General features: G+C 34.5%; 1 protein-coding gene across 4 annotated transcripts in view; it reads right to left on the bottom strand.

Moving 5' to 3' along the window:
• The window catches only part of Cadm2 (cell adhesion molecule 2), a 915,204-nt gene that overhangs the window by 45,585 nt on the left and 852,344 nt on the right, over positions 1–17,275 (bottom strand). For 2 of the 4 annotated variants that reach the window (XM_075952715.1, XM_075952634.1), the window contains one exon: positions 16,978–17,097. The exons of the other annotated variants lie outside the window; for them this stretch is intronic. In XM_075952715.1, coding sequence (XP_075808830.1) covers positions 16,978–17,097 — 120 coding nt within the window. The remainder of the gene's footprint in view (positions 1–16,977; positions 17,098–17,275) is intronic. 4 annotated transcript variants of the gene reach the window in all.

Raw genomic sequence — 17,275 nt, forward strand, 5'->3', positions numbered from 1 at the left:
ATAATTATATTTTATAACTCTAAATATTAATCAAATTTGCATATTTTCTGTGTGAAATTTTGGTTAAATTTACTAAGTATACAACATGCCATCATTAAATTCTTTAATTTCTCTTTAAACTTAAAAAAATATACATGTTCAAGGAAGGCTGAGTCAGGAGGATCACCCTGACTTCCAGGAAAATGTGGGCTATAGTGACTTCCATGCCAGCTTAGGTGACAGAATGCCATGGTGTATAATAAACTACCAACAACAAATTTCTTCTGCCATCTGTGTGTTTAAATACACAGTTGGAAACATAAAATAGGTATGTTATACTGTACCACTATATAAAATAATGAATATGGAAATAGTATTCTTATAAATTTTGGGAAGCCTGTTCATATTTTCAGGAAGATTATTTACACTCAGGATGAGTCTAAAGATGTGCACTTGTACCTATTGTGATAGTGACACACGATAATGGATGTTGATCTTATTTTGAGTGTGTTAAGGAAGTATATCAAATGCTTCACTCAGCTGTTTAATTTACCAGATGATTTTGAAATCTGTTTTAGTCAAATGAATTTTATGATCGTTAGGCAGCTTCACAGGTGAGTGTATCAAACACGAACATGGAATTGTACTTAGGAATAACAGCAAATCATTAAATTGATTTAATATAAAAATGAGGTCAAGTCACTTGTTTTAAAAGCCCAAGTTATTGAAGGTGAATGAAGACAGAGCATCAACATACATTTACAAACGGAGCTTCATACTTCTATAAAGTCACTCAGATTATTAAAGTGACAGAAATGTTTTCTAACCATTTTTAAATTAGCATACAAAGAGTTAGATGGCATTATGGGATTTTTAAAAAAGTTATGCTTTAGTAAACAGTTTTCTTTCTTTTTTTTTTAAAACAGTTTCCTTTCTTATAGTGTTTGTCACTGTGCCTACACATTCCCAGTTGTAACTGTTCTCTCAGTGCTTTTCCTTTTCATGCCACATGGATTCTTTGCCTTTCTCCGGCCATTACTAGGCACTTATGTTTTTTTTTTTTAAATCATATCTTAGCTTACTTTTTTTTAACCTTTTAGGTTTTATTCACTTTAATATCTTAGAATTATCCAAACAATACAGGATAGAAAAGACTCTGTTCATATTTACATTCATTTTCACACACACACACACACACACACACACACACACACACACACACACAGAGAGAGAGAGAGAGAGAGAGAGAGAGAGAGAGAGTCCCTACCTGCTAGGCAATGCACATGACAGAGATTTCATATGGTCATTGTATTTATAAGTTTAGATCATCTGTCTTAATCTAACTTTCCAGACCTAGTCATTTATATCTCATATTTCTTTTCAGAGTAATGAAATGAACAGACTAGGATTGAAAATGTGTAAATATCTCTGGGGTAGAATATGGTTTCTTTGAGATTGTGTTTAGGGGTTGTTGTAGCTGGGTCACATAAAGTTTTAATTATTTACCAAAAGAAGATGGTCAAGCTGCTGCACAGTATGGCTCCTACAAACAGTTGCCAGCTACGCCAAAGGTAACACAAATGAATCTAGTTACTTTTTATCATGTATTGTTTTAATAATTCTAACATTTTTTAAAATAATTATAAAAGCTAATATTTTGGGGAGTCTGCAATCATTTTAAGTAATTTAAAAGTATTATCACATCTAATTTAGTAATTATAAAGTTGGGATTATTACATTTTACTTAGGTGAACCTAACCTTTTGACATTATGACACAACATTGTCATTTACAAATTTTGTGGGAGAATTTACAAAACAGGGTATAGAAAAAAATCTCACAACACTTAAGTAATTTTGTGTTAGACCACATTAATAACTATTATTGTACTTTAGCTAAGGTTTATTGCTATGAGTGGAAAAATAACTATAATCTCAGATGATGAGTTCAGTAGTCATGCCCCTGAGCATTTTATTTTTCTTGAGGCATTTTTATTCAACCAAAATGATATGTTTCATGAGCTGGAAACTTCTTTCCTATTGGCTACCCTTCATAGTGCCCGAAGGATCCATGGAGGTCATTGAAGAACAAAAGTCATTAACAGGCTTACTCAGCAGTTTATGCTACATGTCGAATAATTAATTTGCTGGGAAAGACATTCTTCATTGTATAATAGTGGCATTACTGTTATGGGGGTAAATGCTTTTTTATTGCATTTGAGGTCTGCTTTACAAAAGGCAATTCATGCTTGGTAATGCAAATGCAAACCTGGCTGAAAGCTCATTATTGAAAAAGTAAAAATAGATATATCCAAAGGGGACTCTAAATCTATTGCTGTGCTTTCCTAATTGAGTTATCAAATACCTATATTTATTTTCATATCAATAGATTACAACTACTCTCAACATAGTCAAGGAAAACTGTGTTTGCACTGATCATTGCTTAATACAGAGACTCATAAGTAGTCAAAGGGTTGGGAATAAGTCGTTTAGAGTGATCATCCACAAATGAGATATCTATTTAATCTCTCTTCCTTGCAACCCCTCTGGAAACTTCTTAGAAGAGAGCAGAAAGAATGAGAGAGCTAAACAATGAGAAGGAATGCCGGGAAGTGTTATCTTCTGGACCTGCCACGGCTGTTGAACTCATAAATTCACTGACATTTTGGAGAGGAAGATGAAAGAGCTCTAGAAGTTCAGGTGAGTCAACATTACAGTATGAATGGTAGAGACATTCATGAGGCTTCACCCCAGGCTGAGTAGCTATTATCTGATGTCTTCATGGGAAGGGGGTTCCTTAGAATGTGACTATTGGCACCTGCTGCCCATGTGTCAGTGGATGTTCCCCACCCAGCTACATGGAGCCAGCATTAATAGGACTCTGAGATCGAGCAAAACTGAAGAAAAGCACCTGAACATTGTAGAGGGAAGTATTAGAGAAGTGGAGGGAAGTGTAAAAGGGTGAATAGAGCTGGAAATAAACAAGATACAATGTACAAGTGCATGGAATCATTAAAATATTGTAGAAGAGAAGATCAGTTCTGCATTTCAACAAGGCTGAACGATGCTTGTTGCAGATGTAACCTGGATTTGGCTGTGGTGAAAGCACTGCTCATCTAAAGACCAGAACTCAGGAAGACATCTGGGAGTGGCCATATGTACTTATCGTTGGCAGCACTATAGGAGCTCAACATGTATGTTTCCCATGAATGAGGTTTAGCAGAGTGTTTAGGTGCATATATCTGTGAGAACAAAACGACTGGGAAAATAAGGACACAAACGGTAGCGACTGAAGAAACAATGGATCATGCCTGAACAATAAGGACATAAAAGAAAAGCAGACAAGAATAAACAAAAATAATCGTGCATTGAAGTTAACTTAAAATAATAATACAGGTTTTACTCATTTTAATTTTTCAGACTTTTCCAAATGGACTGAAAGTATGAAATAGTTTTATAAAAATTCTTCAAATCCTTTCAAGCAGCAGAAAGATTGTATCCCAAATTGCCAATCGAAATGCTCAACTGGAATATTCTGGTCCCTGAAATGGAAGAAAACTCAGATATGATAATGAAAGGCAGATCATATCTAACAGGATTCAAGAATTGACGGCTATCTGGGGAGAGTCTACTGAGTTGTATAACTCAGGAGAAAAGACAGACCACAAAGTTTCCTGACAGATCCCATATGCTGAGGTCCAAGATTGGATTTGAAGGAAAAGGGAAATAGAAACTGAGTGCAAACATCCAGTCTGCTTCCTGGCTGAGATGCAGTGCAACCCGCTGACTCCGACTTTTGATGTCACACACCATACTATCCCCACTCCATTGGCATATATTACTCTGCTTACTGGGAGCCCAAAGAATCCCTTTGTTCCTCATTGCATCTGTCAAATTATAGTGAAGAGATTACTAAGGAACATAACCAGCTAGAGAGAAGGCTAAGTGGTTAGGAACAAATACTGCTCTTGCAATGGAACTGCATTCAGTTTTCAGAACCCATATAGTGGGGGATAAATATTTCTCCAGGGGAATTTAACACCTCTGGCCTCCATATTAACCTGTACTCAAGAACATATTCTCAGAAAGAGATACACCTTCATGAACATAAGCAACAATAAAATAAATCACTAAAAATTAAGAAACATAAACATGAAGTATGAAAAGGGAGTATAAGAACATCTATTTTAATTTGAAGTAGAATAAAGCTGAATTTAACCTGGCAAGACTAGGAGGTAAGGCTTTGATTTTAGTTTCTGTCTTAATTAGGGTTCCTCCTGCTGTGATAAACCACCATGATTAAAAGCAACTTGGGAGGAAAGAGTTGTTTTTGCTTAGGCTTCCACATCTTTATTCATCATGGATGAAAGCTAGAAAATAATTCAGACAGGGCAGGAACCTGGTGGCAAGAGCTGATGCAGAGGTCATGAAGGAGTGCTGCTTATTGGCTTGTTCTTCATAACTTGCATAGCCTTCTTTCTTAGAGAATCCAGGACTATCAGTCCAGTGATGGCATTCCCCACATGGCCTGGGCCCTCAACCATCAATCACTCATCAAGAAAATGTCTTATAGTCTTGAATACAGCCTGATTTTATGGAAGCATTTCTCAATTGAAGTTTCCTCTTCTCAGATGATTCTAGCTTGTATCACATTGACATAAAACTAGCCAGCATACTTCCCTTAGGAGTATCTTGAGATATAGTGCTCAGGTCCAGGTAAACTTACATATCAGAAAATCAACAACATCAGAGAATTAGATGTCACTCTTGTTCTCTTAAAAATATTCTTTTTTTTAAAAATATTTATTAATTATGTATACAATATTCTTTCTACGTGTGTGCCTGCAGGCCAGAAGAGGGCACCAGATATCATTACAGATGGTTGTGAGCCACCATGTGGTTGCTGGGAATTGAACTCAGGACCTCTGGAAGAGCAGCCAATGCTCTTAACCACTGAGCCATCTCTCCAGCCCTAAAAATATTCTTAAAATTCCACTCTGGGTAAAACCATTTGTACTTTTCAAAGTTAAAATGCCACAGACACAATTTATAGCAACCAGGTAAACTGCAAAGAAGCAAGAGCTGTTTTTATTTACATGATTCTTACTGAGATGAATGATTGAATAACGAGTGCAGAACACTATTAAAGAAAAATTAGATTGTGGACTAGTGGCTAAGATTGCCGAGCCTAAAATCTTTCAAGAAAGTGATTGCATTTTCTGAAAAGTCTTTATTTAATAACTGAAAATTATTTTTCTATGTGATGTTTAATTTCTCTAACTGGAAAGAAAACTGATGAAATACATTTGTATACTTTTGCATTAAGTTACTGATAACTTTTTTCTAAATCCTTTCTCTCTATATAGCCAAGATTTAGCAACCATTTACTCCAAACAAGAACAGCAATAACAGCAAAAGTCCTGGAATAAAGCAGAAACAAGGTTTTCCACTCATACAGGTAAATTTTGAGATAATTTAATGACAATGCTAATCTGTAGTGATATTTCATTCATATTTTTATAGCCTTCCATCTTTTATATTAGACAAAAATGGGGAAATGTAGTGATATTTCATTTGTATTTTAATAAACAAAGCTTGCCTGAAGTTCAGAAAGTAAAACAGTCACACTGATCAGCCTTACAGACCAGGCAGTGGTGACATATGCCTTTAATCCCAGTAGACTCTAGTTTGCTTTGAAACCGGGCAGCAGTGGTGCACGCCTTTAATCCCAGCACTAGAGAGAAATATAAGATGGGAGGAGACAGCTCTCACACACAGTCTCATTCTGAGATTCATGGAGGCAGAATCGCCATTTTGAACTAAGGTAGAGGTAAGACCAGTGGCCGGCTGTTTTGCTTTTTCTTACCTTCAGGTTGAGCATTATCTATTAAAATACAAATGAAATACCACTACACTCTCTGTTCTCAATGAATCATTTATGCAACAAGAATCATATTCGTTTTCTCTTGGAAAGTGAAGTATTAAGATGACCAAAAAACATGGTTTTATAAACGTCTCTTTGTTTAACAACAAAGCCACTCCCCTCAATTTTTGTTATAACCTACCACCATCTAAAGTGTTGGAATCTTTACAAATATACGGTGTAAAGGAAAACAACGTCTTTAGATGAATTATGTACACAGTTTTTACTTTATTAGCCAAATTACTAATTTTCTATTACAAAGTGGTATGATTTGGAGTGAAATAAAACAAAGAATAAAGGTTGATATCTTACCACTTTATAAACGAATACGTAGTTCTGAACATGACTTTGTTTTTGATAATTAGTCGAATCTGAGAATCCACGTTGCATCATTTTTTCCCCGTGGAATTGTTCCACCCAAATTCACTGAACTCCATTAAGTGTAAAGGCATTAGAAGGTGGGGCAAAATGTCGTATTTGAAGCTCACTTCTTTTAAAGCCCCCAACATGTTAAGATTCTGACGCTGCCTCTGCCCTTTGGCAATTACTATTTATTCAAATTCCAGTCCTCGCAGAGCAACCAGAGTGAGTTCTCAAAGTATTTCACTCTTGGTATGTTTGTGAACTTGTTCATCCTATACTACTTCTCCAAACTAGGTACACACTTCTGCTGAAACTACACAACTTTGTTACGAGCTGAATATTTGGCACTAGACAATCAATTGTTGTGTTCTTTCCTGGGAAGACCATCTCTCCTGCTCTCAGATTTCCTCAGTTGCCTATAGTTCTTTGTATAGGGTTGAACCCTGAAAATACAAATATAAGCAACATTATATGGACTGAGCAGGTTATAAATAAGAGTATATATGTATACATACACACACATATATATGTATATACACACTTATATGCATGTAAAAACAGAATGTAGGTAATGAATTTCAAGAAGAGTGGAGAGGAGAGAAGTATGTGTGAAGATTTTAATGTAGAAAAGGGAAGGGGGAAATGTAATTAATTAAGTTATATTCTCACAATTAAAAAATAATTTATTAAATGTTTATTAAATATTTTAGTTACTTTCTTTGCAGATTCTCTTCTGCTTTCTCCACATATATTTAGTAAAATATTTTAATCATTTTGTAAAGGTTTTTATTTATGTAAGAATCAGCATTTTCAGAATTTCTACATAAGTATTGATGAGACTAAATTGCATAAAATTTATTTACATATGTCAGAAGTCAAAAGAATCTGTTTTGTCGGCTAGTAATCACCTTGCACACACTTCACATCAACTAGCTCAAGAAACCTTTACTTTTCTAGCCACAGACTAACTTAAATGAATACTGAAAGCTAATAAGAGATTATTTGAACTAGAGAAATAGAAAAATACTGTATTATTGAAGCAAAGAAACTTTAAAGCACTACAATTATCTGAGCACTTATTGCAATTCCATAAACTCCCCAAAGTTAATAGATTTTATTAGACCCTTTTCAGAAGTCAGGCTTTATGGCATTTGGATTTATTTGTTGTCCTGACTAAAAGTTCCAGATGAAGTCAAGGTCATCTTCTACCCCAAAGTTGGTTTAATTAGTACCAACCCAGTATTTTACTGGGCTCACATTGAGGTCATTAACTGAGTTTCATGCAGAGTGTCAAAGCAACAAGGGCAATGCTGGCAATCTCTCTAGCTTCAAAGACAGAGCTCCTAAGTTAATTCATCTGTTAGTAAGAAATATGCAGTCAGTGTAGTTTATTAATGACTTCAAAAGCAATTTCAGAGATGTTCAAGAAATATTTATTCATATATGAATCATGCATTTAAAATATGAAAGTCTTTTTAGCCCCAGTTTCTAAAAAGCAATGTACTTTCTGAAATAATTGTGGCATAGTTTTAATTTAATATTTGCATGAATAAGCATATACATAAATGGACATAAGAAAATTGATTAAGGCATCTTTTGTTTCTCCAAGGTTGTACTGTAAGAAATACTTGTGCATTACTAGATTGTATTAACTTAAAGAGTTTTACTGTATAATCACTTAGAGTAGTCTTAAATTCACAAAATGAAAACAAGAGATAATCCTAGTGACTTAAAATATATTAATAGTGTAACAGAAATTGGTTTATGTTGATATAAGTCAAATCGAGAAGCAAGGTTAAAATAAAGTGCTTTTTAAAGCATTTGCTATCTTACATTTGGGCAGTTATGAGAAAATACGATATAACCTATTGTATTTGTACCACTGTTTTTACAGAATGCTACTGGTAAAAATTTAGACATAGATTTTTCTGATAGATGTGTTTTATGTTGTAAAAGCCAGTAAATATTTAAAATCTTTCAAACTGTGTAAGAGGACAAGATCACATGAATCAGAAGTAAATTCATTTCATTTTAGAAACGACTATATAAAGCCTATGCTGTGCTTCCCCTTCCAAATGAGATCTTCTAGAGAGCTGTAGTGTTTTACGCCAGCCTGCCTTGAATTACCTGACTCATTGCACTGATTCCTCAGTTTGGTTACTACCTGATTGTAGCACCTGAACTCTCAGCCAGCACTCCAAGGCATCCAATTAGCAGTTGAGGTGGCACTGTGTCTTGTATTGAGACTAAAAGTACCCCAGCCATAGAACACGCCCACTATTTGTTCATTCCAAGAGAGAAATATAGCTGGCATTTTGTTTTCAATATGAACCATGTTTCATATAATTAATTATAAGAAGACATAACTTTACATTATATAGTTTTTTTCCAAAGACTGTAAGACAGACATCATCTTTTATATTATGCTCTACATTGAAACCTATCTTTTTGGCAATAAACAGCTTTCTGTATACAGACTATCTGGACAAGAAATTATTACTTAATTTTTATCAAGTAAAAAAATTAAAATACAACATATTGACGCTTAATTTTTCAAAGCCCACAATACCATGCAAATTATGTTTCATTAGTACTGTAAACCAGAAACATTTTAATAACTAAGCACTCATAATAAAAGCTCATAAACAACTTCTTGATTTGCACGCTTTGGGACTTAACTGTGTCGGAATGATATATTCCTGACACAATGCTCTATTTGAATGACTTTATTCTGACATATTCAGAACAGTCACCATTATGCTACAACCATTCTTCGTTATGACTCAGCCTCTTTTCTCTTATTCTGAAAAATCGTTATCTCTTCGTATTCTACTACTTAAAGTCATCTATATAAAAAAAGGAATTGAAGAAATACTTGTAAAAACAAATAAAAACTTATTAAAGCTGTACAAGATTTGTAACACATGCACACATATTCTGGGCACACATAGCAAAGAGCAATTAAAATCATTGATTTAAGCTTGTTTTAGTTGAATAAATGCTTTTGGTATTAGTTTCAAGTGCACATATCATTTTGCTTTATCGTACCTGAACTTTTGTATTTGGAAACAATTGAAATGAAAGAATGTACAGACAGGTAATACTCTTTTAGGACATGGATTTTAGACAACTGGTGATTATTAAAACAGTCTAGACCAGTGATTCTCAACTTGCTTAATGCTGGACCATTTAATAAAGTTCCTCACATTCTGGTGATTCCCAGTCATAAAACTATTTTCATTGATACTTCATAACTGTGGGTTTTGCTACTGTTATGACTTTTAATTCAAATATCTGTGTTTTCTGATGGTCTTATGTGACCCCTTTTAAAGGGTCTTTTGATACTTAAATGGGTCAAGAGACACAAATTGAGAATATTGGTAGAACTAGATAATTCATTTCAAATTCTCTATTCTGGTATAAAGAAAATACTGAGGTAAATTCTATTTTCAAATTACAAAGCTCACATGTGTTAAAAAGAACATTCATTATGATTGCTTCAGTGTCTTTAGAGAGTAAAAGTAGCCATTTATTAAAATATTTTTAAAATTCATATTTGGAGAATGTGTTTACATAGTTTTCTATGATCATCTATATTTAATAAACACGTTTTTATTTTATAATTCTCAAGATTGGAAACTACATTGTTTTACTTTTTGGGTCTAAAATGTCTATATTGATGCTACGTTGATTTTAAATGCAGTCTAAAACTTCTCAGTGTATTGAGGTCAGCGTATTTTAAGGTCAGCATATGCATACATATATACATACATACATACATACATACATACATACATACACACATATACATATACCACACACATATATTCTATAGCATACACATATATAAATTTTATCTGAAGATTTTGTCCAATCCATATTCCTATGCTGCAAATCTAACTATTAACATGGTAGGTCTAGAGATAGAGTCTTGAGATCAATACATCAGCTGAGTGTGACTCCTTCTTGACTGTAATGTATGCTGTCACCTTTCTACCATGTGGTAACAGAAAAGTCAATAAATAAGAAAGCCCTTGCCTTATACCAAATGTATGCCTTTGATGAGGCGTTACCTTGAGAAATATAAGAAATAAACATTGATCATGAAACATCTAATTTATTCTATTGCATTCGGGGATAGCATTACCTCTAACTTCCATATTATAGCCATGCTATACTATGGCTGGTTCATGAAATGCTAGAGATTAACCCAGGGATTTGTGCCTGCGAGGCAAGAGCTTTGGGAGCTAAGCTACATTCCTGGTTTGTGTCTTTCATTCCTTTCGTATTTGAAAAGTAAAAGCTTCTTTATTTTGTAACAGCATTGTCAAGAAAATTTGTATTGAAGCTAGAGTCAGAATTAATAAATTAGATGAGAGTATTACCAAGGTAATAGCTTTCTTATACTTTAATCTTAATATTTATTCATGTATATGTGTCCATATGTAAATTTGTACACATTCAAGCAGTGGCTAGCTTTTCCCATGGGAGGTGAGCACCAGTCCTCAGGGGAAAAGCAAGTGCTTTTAACCACAGAGCCACCCTTCCAGTCCTACTCCTTAGTATCCAAAAACTACACATTTGATACTACAAATTTGATATAAATTAGTTAGAATGAAACCCATAATTTTGATGTTTATATTGAATACACAAACAATTTTGTTATCATTTTGCTTTAAAAATACATGATTATTTGAACAGACTCGCTGAAATAAACATTTTAATACTGAACAGGTCATCTCCATACTGATAGAATATTTTTATAGAAGATATCAATATTTAGGAATATTTTTATCTTAAATATGAAGTATCAATTATGATTTCATTTAAAGTACCATAATAAACATACATAATTGATAATATGGTATTTTTCTCATATAAAAACTGAAGTTTAATTAAGTTTAAGTCATCATCTATAAAACAATAGTACCATTAATAACTGCCTGACAAGGTTATGATGATGTGAAAACTGTATTTTAAACATGGATAAAATTTTCTTACTTAATAGGTCATGAAAAAGTAATGCTTATATAAATTTCATAATCACCTTAAATCATTCAGAATCATTTCATAATTATATTTAACTCACTGAAACTTAGTGCAGTAAATTAAAGAAGCAACATTTATAAAGGAAAATATAAATATATTACACACACATGCACACATATGTGAGTATATGTATTGGTTACAAAATAAAATTAAAATGTTTTCTTAAAAAAAAGAAACTCCAAAAGCAAAATTTAAAATGTGCTATATAAATTTTCCTTTTTAATGGAAATGTTTTATTTATAAAACTTTCAGATTTCAGGTATATACTATAAATCACTATTGCTTTACATGTAATAAAAAAGATAGCCTTCAAAAGAAAAAAAGACAGATGATGAAGAGCTTGAGAATGTTCATCTGCCCTAGAATATTCTTATATATTATTTGTTCAAGGACATAATAAAAGTAGTTCAAAATTAGAAAGTAATTAGTAAATTAACAGAATTTAAAATTATTTCATTTAAATTAAAGAATTCCAGAAGAATTGAAAATGTAATTGTGGGAAGCACAGGGGTGAGGGAGAAGGGAAGGCAGAAGTCGAGGAAGAGGGAAGAAGGGGAGGGAGGAGGAGAAGTTAAGGGAATGGGATGATCCAGATGGGCAAAGGGCAGAGATGAGAACAAAAAAAAAAAATATTGTAAGGAGGCCGCTAGTTGGTTCCCGGTCACTTAGACCTGAAATAATCACAGAGAAACCGTATTATTTAAATCACTGCTTGGCCTATTAGCTCTAGCTTACTCTTACATATTAATTTAATCTATCTCGATTAATCTGTGTATTGACAAGTGGCAGTGGCTTACTGGCTAAAGTTCTAGCATCTGTCTCTGGCAGGCTACATGGCTTCTCTCTAACTCCTCCTCTTTTCTCCCAGCATTTAGTTTAGTTTTCTCTATTTACTTCTATTCCCTGCGCAGGCCCAAGAAAGTTTCCCTATTAACCAATGCTATTCACAGCATACAGAGGGAATCCCACATCAAAAGAGATACTTTGACTGTGGGAGCCATTGTGGGGATAACAAGAAACCTGGCAACAGATAAATTCCCAGGAATCCACAAGGATGAGGCCAGCTAAGACCCTAAGCAATAGTAGAGAGAGTATCTGAACTGGCCTTGCTCTGTAGTCAAATTGATGACTATCTTAAATGTCATTATAGAACCTTCATCCAGCAACTAATGGAAGCAGATTCAGAGATCCACAGCAGAGCACTGGGTTGAGTTTCCAAAGGCCAGTTGAATAGTGGGAGGAGTGCGAATATGAGCAAAGAGGTCAAGACTATGATGGGGATACCCCTTGAAACACCTCAACTGAGCTAATGGTTATCCATCAACTCCAGGCTGACAGAGCGGAAACCAGAATAGGTCCAAACTAAGTCCTCTTCATGTGGGTTACAGTTGTAGGAATTGGGAAGACTGCAGGGCCACTGGCAATGAGACAAGGATTTATCCCTACTGCATGCACTGGCTTTTTGCAACCCATTCTCTTTGGTGGGATACTTTGCTTAGCCTAGATAGAGAGGGGAGGGCCTTGGTCCTGCCTTAAAGCCATGTGCTAGACTTTGTTGATTCCTCATGAGAAGCCTTACCCTCTCTGAGGAAAGGATGGGAGCTGGGATTGGGGGAAGATAAAGGGAGTGTGCCACCACCGCCCAGTTAAAAGAAGGGTTTTTATGTAACAAAACTCATTTAACAAAAATTTTGTGGCTAAAATAAAAAAACACCAATGATAGCCTTTGCTGGAGAGGTTGTGGAGAAAGGGGTACACTCATCCATTGCTGGTGGGAATGCAAACTTGGGCAACCACTTTGGAAAGCAGTGTGGTGGTTTCTCAGGAAATTCAGGATCAACCTACCCCTGGACTCAGCAATACCACTCTTGGGAATATACGCAAGAGATTCCCTATCATACAACAAAAGTATATGCTCAACTATGTTCATAGCAGCATTATTTGTAATAGCCAGAACCTGGAAACAACCTAGATGCCCTTCAATGGAAGAAGGGATGAAGAAAGTATGGAATATATACATATTAGAGTACTACTCAGCAGTAAAAAACAAGGACTTCTTGAATTTTGCATACAAATGGACGGAAATAGAAAACACTATCCTGAGTGAGGTAAGCCAGACCCAAAAAGAGAAACATGGGATGTACTCACTCATATTTGGTTTCTAGCCATAAATAAAGGACATTGAGCCTATAATTCGTGATCCTAGAGAAGCTAAATAAGGAGAATCCAAAGAAAAACATATAGGCATCCTCCTGAATATTAACCTTCATCAGGCGATGAAAGGAGACAGAAACAAAGATCCACATTGCATTACCGGACTGAGCTCCCAAAGTCCAAATCAGGAGCAGAAGGAGAGAGAGCACGAGCAAGGAACTCAGGACCGCGAGGGGTGCACCCACACACTGAGACAATGGGGATGTTCTATCAGAAACTCACCAAGGCCAGCTGGCCTGGGTCTAAAAAAGCCTGATTAAAAACCGGACTCCCTGAACATAGCAGACAATGAGGACTACTGAGAACTCAAGAACAATCGCAGTGGGTTTTTGATCCTACTGCACGCACTGGCTTTGTGGGAGCCTAGGCAGTTTGGATGCTCACCTTACTAGACCTGGATAGAGGTGGGGGTTCCTTGGACTTCCCACAGGACAGGGAACCCTGATTGCTCTTTGGGCTGACGAGGGTGGGGGACTTGATCGGGGGAGCGGCAGGAAAATGGGAGGCGGTGGCTGGGAGGAGGCAGAAATCTTTAAGAAAGAAAGAAAGAAGGAAGGAAGGAAGGAAGGAAGGAAGGAAGGAAGGAAGGAAGGAAGGAAGGAAGGAAGGAAGGAAGGAAGGAAGGAAGGAAGGAAGGAAGGAAAAAAATTGCTTAGTGTAATTAAAATGGCTTCCAATCTTCTTACAAGGAATCCCAGTGCCACAAATGGAGATAAACAAAATCTCAAGGTCATGGCTTGGATGACCTGGGGACAGTTTATTTTGCACATTTCATTTTCGCTCCTAATCAAGATGTAGCCATGGTTCATTTCACACTGGTTATATGTTGTTTCCGGATAGAACAGTAGATAATAAGAATTATGATATTGTATGTAAAGATCCTAGCTGTTGTTCAGTTCCTATAGCTTCTTATACTTGTAAAGATAAATGTTACGGTTTATGAAATTTCAAGAAATCATTTTTAATCCTAATAAAACCATATGTATTCAGTTTATTTTAAATTATAGTTAGAGAAAAGAATGTAATGATAAACAAGAAAGATTATAGAACAATCTTTCCTTTTGGTTCTCATCTTTTCGCAGACAATATATTTTTATTGTCAATCCTTTTAATCACATAAAGACATGAATAACAAATTATCCTCAAAGGTATATATCAGAAAACTCAAATCTGGTTGGCAGTGTGCAAGAACTGCATTTCACAGAACATACTAAGTAAAACACTCACAGCCTTGCTTACGTACTGAACGTTTCTCCCCCAAGTCTGGACTAGAATATCAATGGTGTAGGCGACCTTGGTTACTTCTTTGATCTCCAGATGTTAGTTCGAGAGAAAAGGGGAAAAACTGCAGATTAGGCTAACATTTTGTGTCTCCTACTATTTTTACCACACGCACAAAAATATGACATTCTCATTTAGGCAAATATTCTATTTCTTTGCATCTTACTGGATTCTAAATGTTTATTTATATCTTTAAATAAGAAAATGAAGGGTGCTATTTTATGTTTGTGTGGATGTGAGCTGCTTTAAATTTTCCCTTTTGACTTTTTTTTTACTATTTTAATTATAACATTTCCCCAATTCTCTTCTCTTCTTTCAAATTCTTTTATAAGCCCCCACCCCATCCTCTTTCAGATTTGTGGCCTCCTTTTGTATCAACTGCTACTGCATGTATAAAAAATTTGTATATACATATATTTCCAAATAGAATCTATTTAGTCCATATAATGTTACTTGTATGTATGTTTTCAGGGCTGATTGTTTGGTACTGAATTGATGTGATCCTCCCTGCGAAACGAGGGGGGCACCTATTCCATTTTTAATTTCTTCAGTCACCTGTAAATCTTTGTGAAGGGTTGAAGTCTTTGTGAAGGATTTTTTTCACATATATAGTTTGGCATGTCCCTTGCTATTACCCTTGCTCATATTTGAGTGGTCATGTTGCTAAAACCCTAAAGTCTCACAAACATGAACACATATGCATGTCTCCTAATGTTTATTGGAACGTTTGTGCCAGAAAAGAATTCATTCTCTCATTTTAGTACCATAAAATTTAGAAAACATCATAGGGTAATAAAAATACATAAAGTACAATCTGTAATGATATCAGAAGGGTATTTGATACAAAGAAAAGGAGAAATTTAGATGCTTGTTATTCTTATGCTTTAAGTACTTTTTACTTTGCCTCTTAGTTTTCTATATTTTCTTTTTCCATACTAAAATATATGTAAGAAATTTCTTAAATCTTGATAACATAAATCACATGCCACTGAAAATATGTTCATTCAGTGAGACAAAAATAACCAAGATATTTTTAAGAAACTCTATGGCTGCTGATATCAAATTATTTTGGTACCCGTCATTGATATGTTATAATACAGTTGGCTATGATTAATAAAATTAAAAGTTACCAGACGTGAGTTTTCTGCAATAAAGGAAATCAAGTTTTTAAAACTGTTGTGAAAGGCTATAACTTAATTTCTTATCAATACTGAATAAAATCCAAGAAGAAACATATACTGTAGTAGAAAAATTATATAAGGTAAAAGTAAACCATTCTTGTTATTATTCAGTTACCTGTAGGAAGATAGAGTCTCCATTAGCATCCAGTTAACTTAATACACACTTAATATGTTAGTTTAGCTTTAAGACACAAAATGTATGTAAGTAAGGAAGGGGAAGGATTAAATTAGAAATTCTTTTTGTACATTGTTATGAATATATTAAGTTTAAATGAATTTTTTCTATAATTATTGTAATTGCTGATTTTTGAATTTGGGGATTTCTCATTTTCTATAAATAAGGCTGGGGTCTTTGGTTTGAAATAAAAATACTTACTCAAATACTAATTACAGCATATTCATAGAGCCAAGTATAAATTCACAGTAGGATAGGAAACTTTAGAATATTCCAGTGTAGAATATTCTATTAATGGAATTACTTTATGATGACATATATTTTGAGCATTTACCTGAAAGTTACACATGGTGAAATACACATGGCTATTCATTTTAGAACAAATTCAACACCATGAAAACTTCAATTTGTAGAGGAATATCAAGTCAGCAACATTAACGTAGGATATTTACGGCCAAATGCTATCTCCAAATCACTGAGCATGTTATTTCTTTACATTTCAAGGCAAATCAAAATCTGTGTCCTGTCTTCACATATCAAGTTTGCTTAATGTAGTGAAGATATTTTTTTTAAATGGCATCCCCTAATATTTTGATACCAATCACAAGTGACACTAAAAATAAAATATACCATTTGACTTATAATCTACTTTAGTAATCCTACTTTATACTCATCTTGTTGACCCAATTACATTTTATAATTAAGATAATTTACATATGTAATTTGGATCTCAGTTATTCTATTTTGAATAAGATCCTCTTGCACAGCTCCATTGACTGGGCTTCTGGGGCTATAACAAAGAAGCATACTGTACCTCTTCTGCTGCTGCTTGATGCAGATGGACTTGGGCTGGTTGTTATGGCTACAGTGGTTGTTACTGGTGCAGTGGTAAGGGAGGGGATGATAGTAGTGGGAAGCAAAGTGGTGGGAACATCTGGTGAGTGGAAAGAAACAAAATATAAAATAAAATCATATCATGCAAACAAAAGAGAAACACAAATGATTCAAATTATAAATACACACATCTTATTTAGGCTTAATTGTATAAGTTGAAACAGAATAACAGGTACAAAACAACTATAGCACACAGGTTCTGTCATTTTTCTTTCACT

Source organism: Microtus pennsylvanicus, chromosome 1, assembly GCF_037038515.1.
Source record: "Microtus pennsylvanicus isolate mMicPen1 chromosome 1, mMicPen1.hap1, whole genome shotgun sequence".
NCBI lineage: Eukaryota > Metazoa > Chordata > Mammalia > Rodentia > Cricetidae > Microtus > Microtus pennsylvanicus.